Source organism: Penicillium brevicompactum, assembly GCF_028827555.1.
Source record: "Penicillium brevicompactum strain IBT 35665 chromosome Unknown utg000003l_segment0_segment0, whole genome shotgun sequence".
Lineage (NCBI taxonomy): Eukaryota > Fungi > Ascomycota > Eurotiomycetes > Eurotiales > Aspergillaceae > Penicillium > Penicillium brevicompactum.
Window position 1 is genome coordinate 4242534 of NW_026623206.1, and position 25598 is coordinate 4268131.

Here is a 25598-nt window from a genome sequence, read left to right on the forward strand (position 1 = left end):
ATCGAGCTTCTGTCGAGCAGCACGAAGTGCTTGAAGCATCTGTTTCTTCCATATTGTCCGTTTGCGTTCGAGCTGAGTAATTGATTTCTCAAGGTGCTCAAATAGCTTGTTGTAGATCTTGAAGACATAGTGTGTAGTTGTGTCTTTTGTCTTTGAAAGCTCGTTGGTAAAATCAAAGAATGGCTCGGTGATCCAAAGGAGATAGTCAATCTGGCGCCATTCCTCATCATCTAGTGCTAAGTCTAGCCGATCAAGCTCAGTACAAAATGGTACAAAGAAACGCCGTAGACGCTTCGCACGGCGAAGCATTAGAAATGTTGAATTCCAGCGTGTCTTAACGTCTTGCATTGGCACAAGCTTTGTTCCTGACTCGGTTTGTAGACTGTAAAAGATCTCCCGTCGTTGGGGGCTTGCGTTAACGTAAACTGCAAAATTTCGCACCTAGGCATATAGTTAGTTATTAGCATAAATTCTAGGCTAGGTATATTAATACTACCTTCATCAATGTAATCGCAATATCGCGCTTACTAGCAATAGTGCGCGCGGTCTGAGATCGCTGCTCTGTCCAGGTTGTCTCCATAGTCTCATTATGCGGAATAGCCTTCATATACCGAAGAAGGTCGTTCAGACTTAGTTGAATGACATGTGCAAGACATGGAACCCGAATAAGAGTAACATCATCAGGCATTAACTGCTGGAGGGTATTAACCAATGTTTTGTTATTCGACGCATTATCAGTCGTGATTGCGTATACCCGATCCTGGATCTCATGCTTTTGGAGCATATCAAGAAGAATGGTACTTAGGTTTGCACCAGAGTGTGTACCATGAATAGGCTCAAATCCAAGTAAAACCTCGCGATGCCGCCAATCTTGATCGATAAAATAGCCAGTAACAGCTAGAAATGCCTGCGTGAATGGGGAAGTCCAGCAATCAAGAGCAATCGATATTTTGGCGTCATGTGGAAGGGTCCGAAGAATGCTCTGCTGTTGATCTTGCACAGAGTCTTGTAGTCGACGGCGAATAGTCTTCCCGGTAGGGATTTGTGGACATAACGGAGCGGATTGAGCCATCCTGATTAGATTATGGAACTGGGGATGCTCAATCAGGTTGAAGGGAAGACGGGTTATAGTTATAAACCGTAGAAGCTGCTGCTCCCAGGCCCATTGACTAAATTGAGGGCTAGCCATAGGTTCAACACTCTATACTTAATATATCAGTTTATTATCCAGTATAATGATAAGGGAATAATTGTTAAACAGACCGTTCTTTTCATAAAGTCCATAATGTTCGATTTTGGCGTTTTGTCAGATCGTAAGCAGCTACTTGTTTTTAGATGCTTCGCCATAGTCGAGGTTCCTTGTCGCTGTGTTGTTCCCTCACGTAGAGTATATGGATGCTCCAGGATCTGACCACAACGTTTACACATAACCTTTGGTGCGCCATCTAGGCTATTCGCGACTTGGTGGAAATGACTCCATGTAAGTGCTTGATGATTTGAGTCCCATCGAATCTTGCTCTTCTTCCCGAAGTCTGTTTCAAGCCACCAATCCACCCAATCTGTATGTAAGACTTGATCGTACAGAACGTAGGCCTTTCTTCGGTCGGGGCCAACACGTTGGAGAGAGGAAGGGATTGTCAGAGGCGCAGGAGGTCGAATGAATGCGGGATCAAATGTATCAAATATCTGCTGAGTATTTGAGAGATCTGGTACAGATAGGTCTAGGTTCGAAGAGGTAACGTAAGTAAGCTCGAAGTCGCTATCATATCGAGATGATGAGAAGTCAGAATGCTGGCTTTGTGACATTGTACTGTATAATTGCTGGATGTAGAGGTATGAATAGGGGAAGAAACATACCAGCAAGCTAAATGAGGTAGGCTAAGTCAGCGATAGCTAGAGCCCTTAATGCATTAATGATGCATCTAACCGTTTAACGAGGTCTGTTAATTGGTTAGGGATAAGAGGTTGTAGTGGGTCGGACTCCGAGAACCCATCCAAACCCCACACATAACCCACAGAACCCATGAATAACCCATAGAACCCATGAATAACCCACAGAACCCACGAATAACCCATCCAAAACCCACACATAACCCACAAAACCCATACATAACCCATCAGATCCCATAATATATATTGATTCTATAGACTACATCCAAATATATATTTCTGAAACTTCATACATCGTTTTCATAAAGATTTAACTAAACACCGTAACAAACATTATCAGTAAGCATATTACTAATAATAGATGGAGAAATATAGTATCCCCTACGACGTAAAAGGGAGATACAGACACTTTTCTTTAAATATCGTGAGCATAGTAGCTAGAATATTATACAATGGTAGTAGAAACCAAAACCGATGCAAATTACAATTTTTTACCAAGATTAATCAGCGGCTTTATGACTGCCAAGACATGGTTTTTATGCAAAGTTGGGTTCTCATGGGGCCCCATTGGGGCCCCATCGTGGGTTATGGGTTGGGTCGTGGGTTCATATTTAGAACCCAGGACCCACGTGGGTTGGGTCTTGGGTCGAAGGTTTCGACCCATTCATGGGTTGTGTCAAAGCCTAGTGGTAACCGAGAAGCCTTACCAGTCCAGAGCTCTAGATCATTCATACCACCAGCATAGAGATTGAAAACAATTTTCCTTTTCTCTTCCACCTGTTGAGTCGGTAAAAGGCCCTTCTTGAACTGGTGTCGGAAGGCTTTGGTCTGTCAGGACACATCTTTGTAATGTGCTTCCCTAACATCAAGGGCATCAGACGATATGTGAGCACCGGAAAGTATCATCGATTTCGTCATACAATAACCCTCTCTCAACCTTTCCATAAAAGATTGTGATTCACAAGCCAAGTAATGTGCTCCGCACTTTTCTAATCTGATTGCTGTTAGCAAGACATATCGAACCCACAGGGACATACAAACCATATCTAGCCCCGGGTAAGAGATCTTGCAATGCATTGCTGTTCAATGACATGAATGCCAATATGGATGTGGTTGGGGGCTTTTTCGTTGGGGTTGGATACGGTATATACACTCAAGGCGGAACATCTATATATGTCTATGCTATCGGTCAGACTATTCACGTTCCTCAACGGTTAGAGTGAGGCATGAAGTAACCTCAACATGGTAAAAGAAAACAGCAAGGGATATTCTCTTGGTCGTACTGTTGGCTCCTTGGAGGTATGCAGTATCTGTGTTGCATAGTTGATACTGAACTTTGACCATTCAATACCAACACCATTCGAAGCACCGATATGTAAGAATTAAAAAGGTTTAGGCCATCGTGTGACGCTAGAATCAACAACACGGAATTCGTCCGTGGATTGTGAGACTTAAATCAGTGCCGCTCCTAGAGATGCTTTTGTCACCCGTAGGAATGCACATCTTCGCCCTAGGAGCTCTCTTGCTCCCAAGCGTTTTAGTGCTATTTCTAGGGGCATATAAGCGGCTTCTAGGAGCCACGTAGCGCCCAAGAATCCCAGCGTAGCTTCTGGGGTCTTGTGCCTCCTTCTCCGCGAACAAAAGTCATCTTCCTGTTGACAGTCTTATCAACTCCTGGAACCTCAGGTCCGGCTCTTGGGGCTAGAGCTGACCTTTCCAGGACTCGTTCAATGACTCATATTTGTGCGCAGGTCTAGGAGAGGTATCTTGTGGGTTACCAACCTACCCTGGGAGGCAGAAGATTGACTCCAGGATTCAGAGATACGGCCCTAGGAGCGCACCGGTTTCCAGGTCCAGCAAACTAGTTCCCAACCCAATTTCGTATTCATTCCGGAACGTAGAGTGCAGATTTTAGGGGTAGACCTCGGTTTCATAGAAACAGGACATAGCCCCAGGAGCTAAAGAGGAATTCACAGGGAATGCACAGCTCCTAGAATTGCATTTGGCGTTTCCAGGATTGCTGTACTAACTCCCGGAGTCAAATCAATAATATTTGTTGATTAAAATATACACAAGCTGGTTTCAATACGTCGTGAGGTAGTTTGGATAGAACTCTCTTGCCCACCAGAAGACGTAAAATTGTTCGCCAACACTTAAAAATGAGGATAGATTGAATTGGAGGCTATTTTTTGCCCTAATGTTTGTGAATCATCAATCCTGACTGTTAACCCACTTTGATTTTGCCAAGTCAACTGTAGTATTTCTATGCTGATAAAATAGGGAACGTCACCCCCAGGGACAGTCCATCCCTTTCCTCTTGCATTGTCCAGTAACCCTGCCAGATTGGGTCTGGAAGGGTGATTCCAGCCATCGAGCACGCAAATCAACCTCTCCCTAGATGATTCCAGTGCCTGATCGAAAAACCTTGTCGTGTCGAAGCTGAAGACCATCTCTCTCTTTTCTCAGGTGAGCACCAGCTTCCTTTAAAACAAGGTTGTCCTGTTCTGACCATCGATGTGCTTGGACACGCCTGAGTCCCATAGGTGTCAATAGAGTCCGACAAGTCGAGCTGCTGGAAAGACGAAATTGGGATCGTCGCGCTCGAGGTCTGCTAAAACCTTCAAGCTCGGTTGAAATGGATCGGTCCCCAGGGTGTGTCTTGTTCCTGCTTCCTGCTGCGAAGGAGAGGATTGCAATGGTCAAAAAAAGCGTTTGAAGCCGAATCGTTTCACTCACCAATGGCACATGGTGAGAATTTTTCTTTGATTTGTCTTTCTCATCAAGGATGGGCAATTCACGGGGTCGCTGATCTCCTTCTTTTTCCTGGTGTGACGAGCTGTTTGGGGCATCCATTTTGCCCGCAGAAGAAAGTCACGGGTCTGGTTAATACAATTTCATCGATCCTTGACGTCTCTTATAGACTGCGCAGACGCCGGCAACTATGTAGTGGATTTTACGATTACAACAACTAACAATTGATGCGGTCATATTTTGACAAAAGTTTTGTTAGTTTCGGCGGGCTGTTGGCAGTGTATTCAACGATAGGGATAGTCGGTTGGGGAACTGATCAAGCCTCATGGTGTTGAGGGCCAGAGATGAACGCCTACCTGGTGTGGATATATAATTCAACAGAAACCTCTTTCCCTTTCGTTGAACGCCTCAAAAATCCGACAAATGGAATGTTGTAGAACTTATCGTCATTAAACAAAGAAATTCAGGGAAAAAACTGAACTTTTTTATTTAATGTATTTTCATGGTCACAAGTTCGAAAATTGAATGTTGACAACGTTGGGCTAAGCTTCAACGGGTTGACGGGTCGAGCACATCCTACTGTGACCTCGCTTTCCGCAGTCTGGTCGGACAGACCCACAGCTCAACACAACCAACACCACACTAAAGCCAGGCTAGGAAAAAAGTCCATGATTTCAAGTATGAAATTGTAGGCGCTTTTCGGTGATTCAACGTTGAGTCACTCACAGTTGAGGTATCAGAACAAGAAATATGAGCCTATCATTGCGCATTGAATAGTACTCAGTGCCTCAATTTTAAAGAGTCGTGGAGGATTCAACAGTCAGCCAACGTTTCTCGACCAACTCAGCAAGCTGTTGTTCAACACCAGTTTTAATTATCTCTCTCGCTAAGCATCTAAAGGCATCAGAAATGTCGCTGCAAATATCTGCGGTAGAGAGAAGAAATGGATTTCAACAGTCCTCAATTAAGAGAGTTGTCCCTTAACGTGCCCTACCAAGCAGCGCACTTCGGCGACAGGATGAGCCGGGAAGTCTATAAATACGTTCTCTACCCCCGGAAATTTGCCTTTGAATTTGTTCATTTGACTACGAAAAGTCGAGTAGGCTTGTGTCTGAGTCACTTGAAAAGTTCTCCACCTTTGACCCAGTACTGAATTCCACTATACTGACATTCATAAGATACATCGTGGATAAGCAAGCCAGACAGTGCCTGTGAGAGATACAGGTATGATTCCCACCAGATGCACTGCCATTCACCCCAGCCGATCAAAGAGATAAGTCTTAGGCTGGCGGGTCCAAGTGTCTATGCGAAGATGTCTCCGTCACAGCAGCCGTCTGAACTCATCTACTGTACAGCCTCTGTGTGCGTCTTCCCAAGAGACAGCGCGAACATCTGTGTCGCAGGTATGTGATTCTCAGCCTGACTTGCCCAAATTCTACTGATCATGCAGACGATGCGATTTCAATAGAACCGAGGAAAATTAACCACAATACACGAGCGCAAGAGTCACAGCTCTTTACCGTCTCTTGGTCCCTAGTCTTGGCCACCAGAGCATGTGAGTCATGGATTATGTCGCCGATGTACAAGCTAATGAACGATAGTGAACATCGACATTGCACCAGAGTTGCCCCTGAGGATACAGAACCCCCGTTAGTGCCCAATACAAAGCCATGGCCTATCACCATTCCTGGTTCCGCTGCTTCAACCCACGCAGCATACCATAGGTTAGGTATATGAATCAAGGGAGCGGGCCAATTACAGGTAGGGACATCCGATTACGATTGCTGCATACAAGGCTGAGACGTTTCTTGGTAATGTGTGTGATTTATCGCGCCTTCCGCCGTGCTATTTCCATTTGGTTGTGCAAACCTTTCTGCTCCAATGACGAACACCATTGCTGATTTTATGCCATCGTACATAGGAGCAGCCCACTGCCACTGTGAAACATCCATGTTGGGAGTCCTATCGCCGGATCGCAGATAAGAAGGTGGCACTACGACGCGTGCTCACGTGTCTTGCGCCTCGATCTCACCGCCTCCACACCACGAACGGTGGAGTGTATGAACCTCTCGCCGTCCCCCTCGCGAGGTCTTATCCCATTACGACTGTACGATCTCCTGTCACAGGTAGTTCGTCACGCGCCTTTGGCTCTCGGAAGTTGTCCGGTGCACCCAGCGCGCCTTCTTCGAAGCGACAACCGGAGAGGGCGACAAACTGGCCACAACATCATGTCAACATGGCATGAATGGTGACGCATTGATGAAGACATTGTAAGTGATCTCGTCGGTAAGATATGACCACGAAGCTAATTGATCGTTTCGTGTCAAGCGAACGTTCTGCGAACTTCATGAACGGGTAAATCATAAAATCTCGTCCAAGTGGTAAGCCTTACTGACTCGGGTCGTACAACAGCGCCCCTCATAGTCCCGTCACTCGAGTCGAATGCGAAGCAAGCAATCTTGTCTACTTGAGCTCCTCTATACTGTACCGATGCGATCGCAAGCTATCTGTCCCTTCCTCATGACCACTGGTGGCATGGACGAGAAACGACTGGAATGTTCACATTGTCTCGGCCCTCTTCTCAGTCGACAGTATGCACCAGTCAGGTGCTGATGTGTCTACCGATACAAATTCCAAGGCATAATGGGCTAAACCACTGTCTGTCTCGGTATTCGAACACCGTGAAAAAATAGGTTCCTTGTGGATCGAATTCCTGGCATCCAATGGGTGAACCTCATTGTCCTCGGTTGGCATCTCGCGTCTTTTCAGTCCTGGAACTCTAAGAGACCGAGGAATGCTGGTGGCTTTGTCCACAGCCCGGCCTTTTGGAAGCGACGGCCGGAGAGTGCGATGAACCAAAACACAACATGGCTTGAATGGTGCTGCATTGCCTTGCCGAAGAGGATTGTAAGTGATCTAGTTGGCAACTTCATAGACCACGAATTTCACTGATCGTCTTGTCTCAAGCGTACCAAGCGTGCCCTCTGCGAACTCTATGAACAGGCAAGTCTTAACAACTCGTCCAAGTGGTAAGCCTTGCTGACCCTTATCGTACAACAGGACGCCCTCATTTTCTCTGCTCGAGCTCCCCTCCACCGATGCGATCGCATATTGTCTATCATTTCCACATAACTACTGCGGCATCGACGATGAGCCAATGTAAGGTCCAGATCGTCTCGGCCCTGCTCTCAGTCGACTCTGTATCAGTCATGTGCTAATGTGTCTACCCGATACAAGGCTCAGGCCACAATGGGCCTGTACTACCGTGCCTCGGCATTCGAACACCGCGAAAGGACAGCCTCCTTGTGGATCAAATTCCTGATGTCCAATGGGTGATCCTCATTATCCTCGATTCGAATCTCACGTCTTTTGATGCCTGGCAGCTTGACAGGCACCGGGGTGAGCTCATGTTTCAGTCTGACTCATGGCGGACGAGTCCTACTTTCGCCGACGAGCATGCTGTGAGTCTAAGTCTGCGTGCAAGGAGAAGGTGGGGTGGGACCCCATTATTTCGAGCCCACAGATGAACATTGGTCATATCAGTACGAATCGATAAAAGGAGACGGTATGGTGCCGAGTCATAGCCGAGTCAACTAGAGAGCACGAGCAAAGAGATGCCGTCCGATAGTTTCACCTGATCCTACTCCGCGTTGCTGAGCCGGTCGATGTATTCCAGCGGGTGGAGCTAACAAGCGGAAACGAACAAGTGAAAGTGAATCAACCGGACATGCATGACGCTGCATCAAGAGCACCTTCAGAACTGCTGTGGTGTCTTTGAATACACGCTGGCTGTATCTGATGCCTAAGCACGCGTTTTTCTATCCACGCCGAGTGACGTGCGCAAAGATTTTTTCCCCTGGATGTCATTGTATCTGCAGGTTGGTCAACCCGAGCACGTTTATCTCTTACTGAAATCGTCTTCTGACATATCGTGTGCAAGCGGTTTTCTCGGGGAATGGCTGAGCTCTCTACGTTCCCTACCTCGACTTTCCTTGAGCATTAATTATTTGTCAGACACCGCGCTTTGGACTGGTATATCACCGTTCAAGCAAATTCTTTGTGAAGGTGATTTGGATGCCTGCACAACTTTACTCAGAGCCATTCTCTGTGCGACCTCTGACTATCTATGACAGCCTATGCTAAAATTCCTACCCCTAATCAGTATTCAAATGATTGCTTTCGGCGGGGTTGGTTACGCGCATGTCTGCTGCGGCTCCAAGCCAAGTAGATCACATCACAAAAGTCCGTCGTAAATGTTGGCGGAGTCGTCCTTCCCAGATCTGGTCAAGATGGCGCTTGCTAGACCCGATCGCGCTGCAACCATGTTCTCTACACAGTTGAGTACACTTGATCGCACGAGCTCCGACACCACGCCCAGAAAGCAGTGGTCGCCAATTTGAGTGCGGTGTGGTTGCTACATAGGAGATGGGCTCGCAATATAATCGTAGTTGCGGTAACTGACCAAGGTGCGACGGCTCCCATGTAGAAGAAGCCAATCGGAAATTTTCGAGCCAAGCCCCTCAATTTCTTCGCCGTCTTTATTGGGAATCCAGTTTGACTCGCGGCCGTTATGGATGTAGGCATTCTACAGCAGAGTAGGAGTGAGTGGCTTGCAAGCCGCCTGAAGCGGCCAATTCGACTGCGAGGAACAGTCTATCGCATCACCATAATTACCTGAGCAACAAAACGCATTTCGAGCGCTCCTCATTCAATGCTTCATCTACACTTGGTAGGTCTGATCGTGGGTTTTTTGCCTAATTATAGCTTCATCGAGGGATATTGGTGTTTGCATTGGACCAGCTCAATCGAATTGGAGGCTGTGTGCGAACTTTACTGAGTAAACACCAGGGGACCATCGTAGCAAGTAAAGCCAAATGGTGCAGAATGAAACAATGAAACTGATATTTGTGTCATGTAGACTTCCGCACCGGCCCAAAAGCCCAAGGCCAGACCCGACCCCAACCTGCAGATGGGCTATGGGCCTAAGGTAGAAGCCCCCGGGCTTTCTTGGGGACCAATGGGCCGAAAACATTACAGACATGCCAATTCTTGGCATTTGCATAAGTAGTGTAGATTTTCCCAGTATCAATTATCTGTGGAAACGGACACTAATTGTGAGGAATTAGCTAGCTTTTGGTATAAAACTGAATTCTATAAACCTGAAAATGAGGGTTTCACAATTGAAAATGTCATACTTGAATAGGAAGATGCACCTACTTCTGCTTTTATGAGATATATACATTTATGTGCTGACGCTCACTAATCCTCTAAGTGCCAGAACAGTACAAAATCCTGGTCAAATTTGACTTTTTATTGGTAGCTCCTATGCAAACGGGTCTACAGTGTCGCCATTGTTTTCCATGACTTTTATTACCAGGTTGTTGCCGTTGAATCTTGATATCTTGCTTCTTGGAGTAGTTGAACCCCCGGATTGGGCCGGGGAAAACGTCGGGCCGAGATCTGGGCTTATAGACTAGAACATGCATAAAAAACAGCACGATTCACATCAACACCCTCGTGCATACTATCGTCAACGCTCATCAACATTCATCAACGACCATCAACATTCATCAACGACCATCAACGACCATCAACGACCATCAACGACCATCAACGACCATCAACGACCATCAACGACCATCAACGACCATCAACGACCATCAACGACCATCAACGACCATCAACGACCATCAACGACCATCAACGGCCATCAACGACCATCAACGACCATCAACGACCATCAACGACCATCAACGACCATCAACGACCATCAACGACCATCAACGACCATCAACGACCATCAACGACCATCAACGACCATCAACGACCATCAACGGCCATCAACGACCATCAACGACCATCACCGACCATCACCGCTCATCAACACATCTGCGACCCACCAAAATATTTACCGTTTTGTTCGCTCTACCCCTGATGGCAGATACATTCTATTGCGACGGGAAGACTAGCCGACCGCAAACCATGAAGACAGGAGGGTTGGAAATTCGACACTCGATAACGAAGGTTGAATCTTGAATTTACGATAGTGATGTTGGTTTGCTTCTATCTAGGGCTCATTTTATTTCTCCAATGATGATTTTGAAATACAAAATACATCATCAAGATGGTGCGCAGTTCTTTGCTTCTTCGAGTACTCTTGATACTCGAATACTGGTCCCTAGCACCACGAAGAGGTGCCTGCACGGGCTAGAGGGGCTTCTTGTCACAGATGTCCCTGCGGAGACTCTTGGTGTCGCATATGTCCCTGCGGAGACTCTTGATGTCGCAGATGTCCCTGCGGAGTTCACTTGGTAACGCAGTGCCCCCTGCGAGGATTATTGTTGACGCAGACCTATCCTGCGAAGCACATTTGATGACGCAGAGCCCGTCCTGCGAGGCACACTTAATAACGCAGAGCCCGTCCTGCGAGGCACCTTCTTACACTCGCGGGGCTCATGGCAGCGACAGCCGTGGTCACGGAAGCTCTCAAGCCCGCAGGCAAAAGAGGGACACCATGACACATCGGAGTGTGAGGACCCAAGCCCTGATTTTTTTGGGCTGGGAATCTGGCCCCTTTCATATCTTTTCGCCTACGTCTCGACCAAGGAACCAGTTGCGCAGTTGCTAGCGAGAATCACTGTCTCGTTATTGGCGTTGAAGACATATGAACATCGCTGAAATGGTTTTGGGAGACCTTGTGGCCTACAGATTTAATTTTCGACCTGGATTCATCGCTTTCAAAAACTTGCGTTGAGTGTGGTGAACCACTTTCATCGACTGTTGAAAAGACAGTGATACCGCAAGAATATGATTCTCACATATCATTGAATTTGCAATTAAATCGCTCAACGCGGTGGCAGACTACTCTGCCCGTTTTGACCACGGTCACTAGCCATGGTCGCCCTCTCTTTCATGAGGATTGTAGTGCTTCAACAGATGCCGCAACAATGGGTTGGAGAGTGGCAGACAGTGACATTCGATTATACCGGCTGTTGGCCATAGGACGTACCCCCATTGATCCCTCTACAATCCACTTTGCCTAGCCTTGCGCTAACTGCACCTTTCTATGTTGCTCGCGGCCAACTGATGTTGCCTCCACTGATACTTCTGCTACCGGTCGGTACAGACACTATGGACATACTAACCCAGGGTATTGGTTTTTTCCTTGACGGATAATTAGAAGTCTAGAATATGTTGGGAAGCCCAGAATAGAAACCCGAGTCCAGTTTCCAGGACAATGAAGTGAGTTATTTCAGCTACCATGCATGGGTCACGATTTAGGTTCTCATGATCGCCACCTCCTCGTAAGATTGCAACGCTACTTTCACATTGATGAAGCACTTTGTTGACGCAGGCCCTAGGCTGCGAGGCACAATTGTTCACGACAGAGCTTATCCTGCGGAGAACTTGTTAACGCTGCGGTCTCCTGCGGAGCACTCGTCCTTACGTTGCTGGCCTCAGGTCAGCAACAGCCGTCGTCACGGAAGCCTCTGGCCGGTAGACCAGAGGGGACACACCGTGACCGCGGTGTGTGAAGAAAAAAGTTGGGTCGGGGGAGGAGGCCGATTTCATAGGGGCAGCTACGTTGTGCGTAGGCGCCAGGGGTGCAAGTCCTTCAACGAGAAAGAAGAGTTCGGGGAGAACGCTCTGGTTCGAGGTGATCCTTCATGGCCGCCGTTCCATGAGGGTTGAAATACCTGCTATGCGTGGTTCGCCGTGTTCACATTGCGGTAAAAGATGGTGGTGTATCTCCGTGGCGGTAGCAGGTATTCAAAAAAAGTTTATGGGATGAGTGTTGATGGTGAGTGTTGATGGTGAGTATAGCTGCAGACCAAAACTAGAGCACGACATCACCGTAACGCCATTCGGAGGCTCCATATATTCGTGACCGACTTTAGCTTTCGACACTTCCCACACCTAGCTTCTTCTCTCGCTATTCACTGTCTTCCCAATGACAAGCTAGCGAGCTTCAATCTCAATTTCCTATTGTGCATACAGCCTAGGTTTTACTCGCAAACTTGAGCCATTCCTGCTCCATCTCCTGCCTCTTGCGAACTTTACTCAACGATATCGCTCTTGCCAATCGTTTTTCTTTTTCAACCCAACAACCTCTTCCAAATGACACCACCGGACAAGTCGTCTACTGAGAGCCGCATGCACACCCTGCTTGCGGACTTCCAAAAAGGATTGAGACCCCCGACAGAGCCAGAGTCTCTGCGGAGCCCACAGTGTCATCTCAGAAGATACCTCGCTCGATACTTAAGAACCATGAGCGTACTTCGCCCCGCCGAGATAGACCTGAAGATAGACCACGCAAAAGAGTGCGATTCGAGCCAGCTTCAGGAGGCCCGTTGAAGGAATCCGTGCTATCCAGCGCGCACGCGCCGGAAAAGTCCATAGCTAGCTGGTCAGTTTCCTTTTTCGTTGCCCCCCCCCAACATCAGCATTCCTGTCCTCTTGCTAATTTATTACGCAGGCCGAGCAGGCGACAAAGGTGTGTTACTTAGCAATCATGAAGGCTCACTTCAAACGCGACAGCTTGTTGGCGGTAGGACTGATACGTACAAACAATAGGTCACTTCGCAAAAAATTTAAACCAGACGAACGACAAAGTCGTCGCAACGGAGGAAATTTCCCTCAAAGTATGAAGAACAAAGATCATATTGAGGTCCTCGGAACGGAAGCCAAGAGCCTCAAAAGGGAATTGGAAACGATGCGCTCCTGCAGATCGGATGCTCGCAGCAGCGAACAAGACAGATAGTTCGACCATGATCACACAGATATCTATAAGGTCCCACCCGAAGTGGGTACGTCCAGTTACCGTCATTCAATTCCCTGCTTTCCATCTTCGGGATCGCCCTTGCAATCCACCCAAGATGCCTGCGAGAAGACCGCAAGCATCGACTTTACTACGTCTGGACTCAGCTCGTCGCCGGCTTGATCGTTCTCTCCTTGGAAGGCTATCTTGACAGCCACGTTCACAGGTTTCATCCATCATTTGGGTTATTTGCCAGTGAGGGCCATTTTCCATACTACAAGATTATGTATTATGGAGCCGTTGGCCAGGCGGCTTTCGGAGTTTTATCGGTCATTATGTCTCTTGTGCCTTTTGCCATATGCGCCTTACGCGGACACTTGCAGCAGAGTGCGCACACGGACCCACGAAACAGGCACAGAGGGTTCCATCGACCTCCTAAAGTAGGGGTGAGGAATTAGTCAACCGGATTTACGAAAAAAAGGCAGTCGCAGAATTTGATGATGATTTCGAAAAATGAGGGAGGTGGAGTCCAAAACCATTAGAGAGGCGGTAAAGAAATGGACTCTACTGCAGAGTTGGTGAGATAATTTACCAATTGAATTTCTTGATTGAAACCAAAGCATGTTCATCGCTTGATCTGACTAGCTAACTAATCGTGGCCAATATTGGAGCAGTATGCTGGGTGGCTTGATGTAGCAAGCAGGTGATGGTTGACGATCTGCTCTGCGTAAATAACCATCAACCTTGGTGGCCGTCAAGATTTCAAAAGCCGACCAGAGAATAATGTGAGCTGCCCAGGGATCACATAGACCCAGGAAATCGTACGTAACTTGTAGACTCACCATTCCCACCCTCACAAAATCAGTCACGCCCCTGTTGACAGCTCTATCGGCCCTGGGAATGCAAATATTGGCTCTGGGAGCTCTCTTGCTCCCGGGGGCTTGAGTGCGGTTTCTGGGGGCATATGCGCCGCTCCTAGAAGCCATATAGCCCTCCAGGAAGCCTAACGGAGCTTCTGGAGCTTAATGCCCTCCCCTCGGGGAACCAAAGTCATGTTCCTGTTGACAGTTTCATCACCTCCTGAAACCTCAAGTGCGGTTCCTGGGGCTATGGCCAAGCCTTTCCGGGAGTAATCGAATGACGCAGATTTGTGCGCAGGTCTGGTGAAGGTGTCTTGTGAGGGCTTTCCGCGACCCCAGAGGGCATAATATTGACTCTAGGATCCAGAAGTAGGGTCCAAGGAGCGCGACAGCTCCTAGATCCAGCCAATGTGTTCCCAAAACTAGTTCGTATTCAATCAGGATCGTATAGTGGAGATCCCAGGGGTAGAACTCGGTATCCTGGAAACAGGAAGTGGGCCCTGGAGCTAAAGAGGAGTTCCCAAAGAATAAACACCTCCTAGAATTGCTTTTGGCGTTTCCAGGATCAATGTATTAGTTCCAAGAGTCAGATTAAAAATCATTGTAGATTTATATAGATGAGCTGGTTTTAATACGTCGTGAGGCAGTATGGAAGAATTGTCGAGACTCGCCTGCCGACCTGCGAGCTGTGTTTTCTGCCAACGCGGTCCGCCTTAGCGCTCCACAAGGCTCAGCTGCTGAATATTCCTCGGGCGCGCTAGTAACATCTCGACCCTCTTTTGTTGACACAATTGCCCCGCCGGTCTAGCTGACTAATCGACTGCATCACGCGACGTGATAAATTACGTCATGAACGTTAACTCTGATAATCTTGAGTATACTTGTTCAGATCCAGTCCCATCGCAGGCTTGGTAAATCATCTGAAAATACAGTACTAATATTTCAGAATGCATTCAGGAGGACCAGATTCCGAAGTAGGTGTCATCCTTCCTGAATCTACGACGCTAATGATCTTCTTAGCCATTGTCTAAATCCGAGAACCGTATCCTCAAAAAGTACGGAAAGCTGCCGCGTGGAGGCTTAGTTGCTCAAAAGTCCAAGGTACTCAAAACACAGTTTCTTATGACGCACGCTAACTGACCACTGACAGGAACGGACATACTTTGACTCTGGCGATTTCGCTCTTTCTGCTGCTGATCGCGAGACTGACAACGGCGCTATCCAAACGGGCAAAGCCCATCCTAATCGGGAAAGCATTTCGCACCCTTACGCCCCTAACCCGGCCTCTAGTAACGTTGACGAATATGCCAACGAAGACGTACGTAGGAAAAGTGCGAGTACTGAAGAGAGTCCTCTCCTTCAACAAACAGACACTAAAGACGAACCGACAAACATGGAGGGACAGGAAGATCATATCTCTCACGAACGTTAGGTCCGAATTGTCACATTGACATTAAACACAGATTATATGTCATTCAGTAGGACAGTACGAGTAGTACGATAGCTCTTCTATTTAACAAGTTACGGAATACATTACGGTCTTATGGGTTCGAGAAACTATCAAAGAGCGTAGGTGGTGACAAAGGATTTCCGAAGCACTGTACAGGTGTACACATTGGGAGCAAGTTGTGTTGTAGCTCGGAGGTATGGATTGACTTTTTATTTCAGAGGGATACATGAGCCTATGTATACAACGGTGAGCCAAGTTGATTTCCAATCAACTTGGTCGTCTGTATAGACACTTCGGAGCTAATTCCGACGGGTGCGGCTTGGTTCCTGATCTGCACCAGCTTCACATTACAACAATTTTATCTTCTATCTTATTCAGCCGTCTCAGGGCAGCTGCTATACTTAGCAATTGCCAATAGATTATTCACACCTGACTGAACAGGCCTGGCAGTAGCAGTAACACCACCGCGACTGCTGGAACACCCGCGGCCTCTGCCAGCAGCAGCAGCATTCACGGCTATTGGCGGCGGTACGAACCATATCGTCCGTAATAATGATTCGAGCTGGGTAACTGTCCCATTTTCGCTCCTGAAATTGGAGGAAAGAAAGAAGATAACTCGGGCGCATTGCGGATTCGAGCTAAGCGCCTTCCCTCCATTTCCTTCATTCATTCTTCATATCCCAAACCTCGACCATGGCGAGCACTATTCCAGAGAGATTGAGATCCGCCGACATTGGGCGCTTTCCTATCAGCGCAGCCCAGATCGAGAAGGTCAAGCCCGTAGTTGCCTACTGGTGTGAGTCTTAATACTCCCCGCAGAGCCCGCAATGGACGGTTGGAGCTGACTGGATCGCTAATGATATAGGTAATTTTCATATTGTGAACCATATCATTAAATGGGGACTCCATAATTCAAAAGATAGAATCAAAATCTACACGACCAACCTGGTGGATAAACTAGAGCAGGTTCGCCGAGTTCCCCGTCTGATCCCCTCCCCGATCTTTGCGCATCAACACAATGACTGACGATGATGCTGTGGAATAGTTCAAAGGAGAGCATTCTGACGATGAAACAGTGATGGATAGCATCGCGGCGAGTGCGCTGATCGAGCACTTTGGTTTGGAAGTCTTCACTCGCGCCGAGGCTGCCATGAGCGCAGACAAGGTCACGAAGTGAGCTCTCGGCTTTCGCCCATGGTCACCGAGAAGCCTCCCCGCTGATTTGAATTTAGGCAACCCGCAGATACATTCCAGGCAGCGGCTGTATTCCTCGAACTATATCAAATTTGGGGCGCCCTCGACCTACAAATTTCGGGGAGGATCAAGTTCGCCAAGTATCATGCAGTCCGATTTGTGAAGGCGATAAAGAATGGCGAAGATCCCAATTCGTCGAATCCTGTGCCAAAAGATGAAGAGCAAAAATCCATCACTGCTCAGGAGGTTCAAGCATTCGATGAGTCGCTAGCAGAACAGGCCTATCGACCCACACAGCCGCCAACCGAGGTACTACCGGAAGAACCCGACCATCTCAGACGACCGCTAGCTCAGCAATCATCTCACGACGAGCCGCTTCACTCATTCCGAGCTTCATCACTTCAGTGGCCGCTTAAATCCTCGACGTCTGGGATCCCTTCTATTGCCCGCAATGCCCCTGGTTCTCCTGGGCGAACAATGGACATCGACCAGCCGCAACCAGGCGGCTTGGAGCTTCCCTCAACTCCGGGAACAATCGGCGGATCGTCATTGGTGCCGAATCTACCAGATATCGCTGGAACCTCGACCTTCGGCGAAGCCAATGCCTCGAACCATTTAAATACCTTCCACTCCTTCCTTCCACCAACCGCTAACTCGCCAGTCACCGCGCCGGACCCACCTTTCTTCTATGGCCCATCGAGTACTAGCGCCCATATTCCGCATCCCGCAGCTTTACCGTCCAGAACGCCTCCCGTTACACGCGCACCTGTGGCTTCTGTGCCTACCATAAAACAATGCCAACCGCCACCCTTGCTCGAGGACCAGTCTATCTCCCTAGCACAGAAACATGTCCACTGGGCGCTCTCTGCGTTGGAGTTCGAGGACGTCTTCACGGCAGTGAAAGAGTTGAAGAACTCTCTGAGATACCTCGGTGCAGGGTGATCATATTTCTCTTCTACCAATGCTCCAATTCTTTGTTCTTGCACGAATATAACTGCCTCATATTGATCTCGATGGCGTTGATATTGCCATTTGTCCTCATCCTTGTAGTCGGATTGTTGACTCTCCCTGTCCGGAATTTTATCTCCCCTTTTCCGTCGAAGTGTCTCTTACACGTTTTAGTTACCTTAGAGTTTAAGTGCAGAGCAGCCTCTTAGAGCTTGAAACTCACCAGTTGGATATCCCCCACTTGCTCGTCTACCTTACCCCCCACACTTTCTCCTGCTTGTGTTTTTTCCATGTTCCTATCCTTCTCTCGGGTTTCATATTCTCTATAATAATTATTTCGGCTTTTCTCCCTATGTATCTGCCAGGTCCCCTTTTGGTAACCACGTGTATGATATCATCTGTCCATTTCTTCCGTCGAGGATGACAGAAAAAAACATGTAAAGACATCCCTCCAACCACTGCGAGTCCCAGACCTGTCTTCGCTCTGAGGTTTCATGTCCATCCACGGCGGGATGTCGCTCCCCGGCCCATCGTTGTGAGCATGCATCTAACCCAGGCGAAGATGAAGAGCTCTCATGCACACTCTGTTGTTCAGTGTTTATGTGTAAATATAGTGTTGCTAAAAGGAAACTGCCGAGCTTTAAGTTATGAGAAATCCTTTCATATCTTTGATACGATATCCTCTGTATATTGACACTTTCCCAAATTCCCTGGGAGTCATACGTTAGTTAATGCCCGAGGATATTTAATCAGACCCTGGTATCATCGCAAATCTGGCCAATGATGAGACGTAGCACATCATCATTTCTACACAGTCTGGAGATAGGCATGGTCTTAATCCGTGACATATTTGGCAAGCAGATATCCGACCTACGGAGTAAACTATCCTGCAATGCAGACTTGCTATCTAAATAGCGGCACTACCTATTTGCAGCTTTATTTCCGACTGGTAGAATAGCATCCCATTTGTCATCCGCAACTACGGACACATTGAATCATTGACGTCATAATGATCTACGTGACATCTACATACCAGTCAGCTGATCGACAGAGCTTCATCTATGTCAAAGCCATCATCTCGTATTTTAAATGGAGATGTCTAGAATCGCAGAAGCCAGCTACTTTACTCACTTCAGTTAATACCTTCAACAACCATGTTTTTTGATGCTGTAATTCGACCCTGAGTTGCGAGACCTTTTTCTGGCGTCAGGATCAGTCATATTTTAAGGGTTTCCTATCACGAAGTACCCCAAACCGGTTCTACAAACGAAACTCCTCCCATCTCTGTTGCTGCATCATTCCCTGATGATTTTGAATCATCACCTTTGGCCTCGGACGTGTCCAAAAAGAGCGAAAGAATCTCTAAATGGGATGAAAGTCTAGCTACTTTGAGTGAGGCTGCTGTATTTACCCCCTTCCGCATTAACTGTCAATCACCCGGAAAATCATTGGTCGAATTATCCTTGATAGAAGGATCTTCCACTGAGACATTGTGATTTCCAGATTAGGGCTGATCGAGATGATATTAAGCTGAACACACAGCCTCGAGTTATGGATACCAAGACCCCATTAACTGAAAAAAGGGAGCCTGAACTGGATGAAAAGTGATTGTGCAACAATCTTTTGTCGGGTTTCCGGATACATAATATCTCAAAGTATCTGTGCCGCAGCCTTAGGGCAAGAGCCTGTCAACCTCGTCATCTTCAACATTACTATTTGTCGACGGTCGATGGTCGGTAAGGTCTCGTACGTGGCAATGGATTATCACTAAACAGCTGTTCCTCTAAATACATCCGTCCGTCTGTTATATACATACTCAGACTCAGGGCTTGCTTCTTAGTAAGCTTCTCTTGTGGATCCTGTCCAAAACGGGCTTAGTGGTAAACTACCACTGACACTATTTGTCTCGCTGATTTTCGTCGAAGCTATTCTAAAATCCAGACTGAAACGAACTCGATTATTCAGCAATAGGTCTAGGCGAGTCCCTGGGCACATCCTCATCGCACTACTCATGCATTGTGGTTAGACCTGTATCTATATCACTGGAAGGTGACCCACACAATTCCATAAAATACAACCAATATACACATTCTCCAAGAAATAGTAAGTTGGTAAAAATATGTACCTGGCATTTACATGCAATAGTAAAACCTCTACCAAAGTAGATAAAAAGAAAGCAAAAAAATTTGAAAGTAGTGCCCACATGATAGACCGTCTAATATTCAATTGAAGTCTGGAGTTCGCAAAAAGAAAATCATCAACTTGAAAAAGTGAGACGAAGTTTATAGATACTCCAATAGAAGACGTTCCCTCGCTGGAGCTGTAGAGACGGAATACCCGCTACAATCAATTAATATGCACAAAACCGCCAACAAAGGCATTTAAAAAGGCGAATGAGATTCTGGGGTAGATTGGTTGACTGGGCCGAAGGTTCGAAGTAGAGATAAATACAGGCACTGGAAGGGAAAGCACATGCGACCCTCATCATTGGGTGACAAATAGTTGTGCCTCCGGCTTGGAAATCCGACTTCTAATTTGACAGCCTGCAATGGCCGAAAAAAAGATGAAAAAATGGCATGGAACCCAATTGAAGCTCCAGTGGAGGTGGAGGGAGCCAAGACCAAGGTATGTTTGTCATGTTGCATTTCCACATTTTTGTGCCTGAGTTAAGCCGAATATACGGCGTAACTACAGCGAACTCTCACAAAGGTGATTACTTCGGTATTTATGCGGTCTGGCCTAGATATTAATTCATTGTTGATCTCCATTGATCTCTACTATCCCGCACATTTCTATAAGCTCGTCACCTTACTTCATGTAATTCACAGCATCCTGTTGAATGAAACAAGAAATCTCCAAATAGGCAAGGCAACAAAAGATTTTAGAGAAGAAGAAAAGAGATGTGAATGTCTCTGCTGGACACGAATGTTGTTGACCCACGTCTCTGCGGGCTGGCCGAACTGCATATGTATAGAACATGACCCACCGAGCCCCAAGCATATTACCGTAGTGCGCGATGACTTGGCCTTGAAGTGATCCGAAGTCATCAAAGAAATGTGAAAGTTGAAAGTCTCATCCCCAGCCCGATTCTCTGCCGTTCTGTTATGAATTATTTCATGAATTGGGATTGCCCATGGAGAACGGAGTAGATGGCGACGTGACCGCCATTTCACATTCGATTGTAAGTTAAATGTCATGAAAAATAAAGCTTCTATGAACTTGCTTTCAATAGTTCGGGGAGCTGCAAGAACTTGCGCAACAGAAGGAGCCGAGACAACTATAAATACTTCCTCTTTCCCCGGCAATTTGCTCTACAATTTCCTGACTCTGCAAAGTCGAGCCGGCTTGTGTCTAAGTCACTTGATAAGTCCCCTCCCATTGACCCAGTACTGAATATTTTACTGTATTGACATTTATAAATTACTTCGTTGACCAGCAAGCCAGCCAGCTCCTGTGAGAGACTTGATTTCAGATGCACTTTTATTCAAATCAGCCGATCAAAGATACAATTTTCGGGCCAGCAGTTACAGTGTCTACGCAAAGATATCTCCGCTATAGCAGACACTGAGCTGATCTACTGTACAGACTATGTGTGTATATTCAAAACAATGCGCGAACATCCCTGTCGCAGGTATGTGACTTTTAGCCTGACCTGTCTGAATTCTACTCATCCCGAGGAGGATGCGATATCAATAGAACTAAGGACATTCTACAGCTCTTTGCCGTGTCTTCATCTTAGATCCACAAAACGTTTGAATCATGAGATGCATCTCGAAACCAAAGAGAATTGATGACAGTGAAGCATTGACATTGCACCAGGGCCCGAAGGATACAGCATCCCTGTTAGTACTGTACACAAAGCCATGGCTCAAAATGTTTTAGTTTAGAGGTATGAATCGACTTGTTATTCGGAGGGATACATGAGCCTATGTACAGCAATGAGGCAAGTTGATTGGAAATCAACTTTATCGTCCGTATAGACGCCTAGGAGTAAATTCTGACGATGCGACTTGGTTCCGGATCTGCACCAGCTTCATATCACAGCAAGTAGCACCTTTGCCGGCCGGGTAGGTACATCATACTCGTACTGCGACTGCCAGGCGCCTGAGGTGTCGTGCTTCTTGCAATCTTTCTGGGGTGGATCTTACACATTGGCCAACTCTGGCGGTGGCCGCTCTGGCAAAGATGCCAACACTCTCGAAAGTATTCACGCCTTTGATCCTGAGGCTGGCTGCGACGACACGACCCTCCATCCTTGCTCGGTCTGAGCATTGGCGAATCACAGGCTTTGAACTGACTCTTTTCGAGAGGTTAGCACTGTCAACTCGGGAATCACAGCAGGTAAGGCGGTCTCGGTTGGTCGTTACTCTGAGGACTCTCACTTAAATGGTGACCCTTGGTAAATAGACTATGCCCCTGCAACTGAGCAACTCTACGATGCTATCTACACTTGGAATCATATTGGCTCTTTGACTATCACTTTGGTTTCGTTGAAACTCTTCAAGTATTAGTACAGTTCTGCCGCTACTGGTACCTACTCCGCATCTAGCGCTACATACTCCTCCATTGTCAGTGCGGTCAACACTTACAATGATGGCTACTTCAGCATTGTGGTATGTTCTTCGGAGCTCACAATCAACCGCGATGCTATTTTCTGTTTAGGAAACCTGCGTTTTGACCAACAGATCTTTGTCCGAGCAATTCTGCTCGATTGGACATCTACTGCACTTACCATGTCTATGTTCAACAATTGCATTCAACTTTCGTTCGCTTACCCCGGATCCGTATCATAATGTAGCTTTGTCTTGTTTATTTTGACAGTGTACTGCTCTTCCCAATTCAGGTCATGGTGTTAGACTTTACTTCTCAAGATATGGACAGTTTGGGATACAAGATAAGGTAGAAGATAAGACTTGACCCATCAAAAAGCAAGCTTGGTGCCAACAATGAGCCGGATGTCCTGGCTGACACAATGGCCCAGTCTATTCTTTTAATCACAGTGACGAGTTGCCTGCTGGTTTTCCAGCCTGGGGGATGAAGTGACTGCTGCCAGCGATTTTCTGTTGGCGATGATCATCCTGATTTGAATCTTCTCTCTGCTCCTGCTGCTTGGTAATACCTGCGGATTTTCCAGCCTGAGGCATAAAGTGAGTGCTTGCGGCGAGGTACTCGGCATCATGGGTGCGCGGATCCGAATTTTCCTTGGGGTCAAGCTTGTTCGTATCACGTATGCTGTCATTGTGTGCAGATCCCAAACTGACTGGGTTGCCTTGATTATCTGGAAATATTTGATCAGACATGCTTAGAACAAGTGAAGAAGGAACAAAGCGACTAATACCTCTTTTGCTTGGTTTATCAGACATCGTGAAGCACGGAGCCTGGCGGAGGTGTTACAACGAAATATATTTTGATCATGATCTGTAGTACTGACTGCAAGATATATATATATCTGCTTTTGTGTACGGCAGAGCCCACGTAGTGATGGCGTCAGCCGATTCGCAGCCCAATCACATCAAGGTCAAGTTGCCGGAAACCAGTTTTAGGGAGCAGATGATTCGCCAGCTTCCCCTAGACCATCTGCCTTATTAGATCCCAAGTATTTCACAAGGTGAAAAGGTAAAGAAAACAAGGAAAAATATCATTTATGAGGCATTTATGTAACTATCAATGCCTAATTAAGGCTCATTGCATCTATGCTGCCAATGGCGTCGCTATCCAGAGCACTAAATTTGACCTGATACTCCTAGTCAGAATCTCGGGAGATACCAACATTTTGTATTGGTGGGGACCGCTAGGTCGTTATCACTATATGAGAACGATAAGAATATTTCCCCAAAAAGCAAGAATCATTTTCAAAAAATTTAATGGTCATCTCGATCCAGTGGACTTTATTCCATTATTACAACAGAGGCCTATAGACTCAATGCTGGTCAGACGTATTATTTCTGTTCGCTATGACACGGAGTCAAGTTAGCTATGACACGGAGTCAATAATATGAGCTTGATGAAGGCAAAGTTGATGTCATTCCGACATCATCGTCATAACATAAGCATGGGCGCATCCATGGTTATAGTACAGTTGCCGGTATTGTTCATGTGCCCTACGTTGCCGGGGCCAAGTCAGCCGGAATCTCCATTGAACAATTTTAGCTCTAGAATACTGGTATAGCCGGATGGCTCAACGTCTTTCTATTATAAAGGTATTGGAGATACTCAATTAACACAAATCTAGTCATATTAATGACACTCGGCCTCTGGAGCCTTCCAGAAATGAATGAAAAGAGGAGGAAGACTATGCGAATGAATTTTTATATGCTATGTCTCCCAGCAAGTAGTTCCTTGGAGCAGGACCTAAGAGTGCGGGTCGATTAGGGGTACAGGAAATCTTAGAAAAGAGAACGTTTACTCCGGAAATTATCTCGTCTACCTATTAAGATGACTCATTTTGACAACTATCTCAGAGTCTTTGAACTAGTATATTGGGGAATTTATGATCCACTTTTGTCAGACCAAGCCCAATCAAGCTTATCTCAGACACACTGGTCTCCATCAATATATATGTTTGGGAGCTGCAAAAACATAGTTAACAAACGGGATTTTGGCCGCCGGCGGCTGTTCCACAACGTAGAGAACTTGGCTTGTTCCGGACCAACTCCGAAGGTAATATATCCGATGTTGATGTAACAGACCAAAAGTCGTTGTATGAGCAGCAGATTAAGAAGCAAATGCAATGAATCTGCTGCTACAGTCGAGATACAAGACCAGTCATATGTAAACATGATTATCCCTCAGGAGTTTCCCCACCCTTTCGAATCAATTCCTCATATGCATTTGTCTTGCCTGGTTTGATTCCACCGGGGCTATGTTGAGCACTAAACCAGCATCATTAATCTTAGCACATCATTAAAGCACTTTCGGTTGCTTTCATTACTGACGCTATAGACCAGGTAGCAACATTGGTCAGGACTTTTTGCTTGTGAGCCTGGTCATCGCCAACATCTTGATCAACAACGTGTGCCTTCACCTCTTCTGAGACGTTTGGGTTGCTCAAAACACTACCATTAGAAATTCTGACATTAGCGTTGGCCATAAGACTCTCAGCATTAGTTACCAGGTAGCCTACTCACAACTTATTACCGCTCATAGGATCAAGATTATCTTTGGTTTTGAACATTTTGGGACGCTGATGGCGAGACTATTCGACAATCGACTAGTCTTAGTTATATTAAGTGATAATACCCAATATTTTTAACGTAACGTCCAATCTCTTTATAGGTTGTGATCTACATAAACCAAATGTCATGATCGTCATTGGTCCGTCATCTTTAAGCTTCAGGCGTAACACATACTCCGCCACCGACGAATTAGATGGGATCGCTAGGTTCATTCTTCAGGATTGCCTGGCCTCGGGTAATATGCAATCAACTGCAAACGTATTGTGCACCGCTATTTCCGGCGTGTAAAGACATTTCTCTTGACCTTTTACGTCGGTGACGCCCCAAACTCAAGGCCTTCAGCAAAACCTCACTAACTAATGTACCTTGGTTTTCATTAACACGGCGGATTTCTGAAGAGCAGAATATGCCGTAGACTGAAAGACCAAAGTTTATTGTACCATTCTAAGCCACTTCTTGTATTTATTAGGGATTGATGTTGTGCTCTTGAATACGCGGAGACCTAGTAAACTGGCACATGTGCAACATATGACTCATATCCTATTTGTGGCAAAAGATCGTAAGAATGGGCA

General features: G+C 46.6%; 5 protein-coding genes across 5 annotated transcripts; 3 read left to right on the forward strand and 2 right to left on the reverse strand.

Annotated features, from left to right (window-relative positions):
* Positions 1-12759: 12759 nt before the first annotated feature.
* Positions 12760-13402, forward strand: N7506_005402 (uncharacterized protein; the record flags this gene model as incomplete). The annotated part of the gene is made up of 2 exons (XM_056954696.1): positions 12760-12962; positions 13216-13402. The coding sequence occupies 2 exons, from the start codon at positions 12760-12762 to the stop codon at positions 13400-13402; spliced, it is 390 nt and encodes a 129-aa protein (XP_056813585.1).
* Positions 13403-15206: 1804 nt separating this feature from the next.
* N7506_005403 (Endosulphine) lies at positions 15207-15691 on the forward strand (the record flags this gene model as incomplete). The annotated part of the gene is made up of 3 exons (XM_056954697.1): positions 15207-15233; positions 15280-15360; positions 15410-15691. The coding sequence occupies 3 exons, from the start codon at positions 15207-15209 to the stop codon at positions 15689-15691; spliced, it is 390 nt and encodes a 129-aa protein (XP_056813586.1).
* A 711-nt stretch (positions 15692-16402) lies between these two features.
* N7506_005404 (VTA1 family vacuolar protein sorting-associated protein) lies at positions 16403-17845 on the forward strand (the record flags this gene model as incomplete). The annotated part of the gene is made up of 4 exons (XM_056954698.1): positions 16403-16505; positions 16575-16675; positions 16755-16882; positions 16942-17845. The coding sequence occupies 4 exons, from the start codon at positions 16403-16405 to the stop codon at positions 17843-17845; spliced, it is 1236 nt and encodes a 411-aa protein (XP_056813587.1).
* Positions 17846-22845: 5000 nt separating this feature from the next.
* N7506_005405 (uncharacterized protein) lies at positions 22846-23151 on the reverse strand (the record flags this gene model as incomplete). The annotated part of the gene is made up of 1 exon (XM_056954699.1): positions 22846-23151. The coding sequence occupies one exon, from the start codon at positions 23149-23151 to the stop codon at positions 22846-22848; it is 306 nt and encodes a 101-aa protein (XP_056813588.1).
* Positions 23152-24632: 1481 nt separating this feature from the next.
* N7506_005406 (uncharacterized protein) lies at positions 24633-25025 on the reverse strand (the record flags this gene model as incomplete). The annotated part of the gene is made up of 3 exons (XM_056954700.1): positions 24633-24723; positions 24787-24906; positions 24979-25025. 3 exons carry the CDS (start codon positions 25023-25025, stop codon positions 24633-24635), a joined length of 258 nt encoding a protein of 85 aa, XP_056813589.1.
* Positions 25026-25598: the final 573 nt, after the last annotated feature.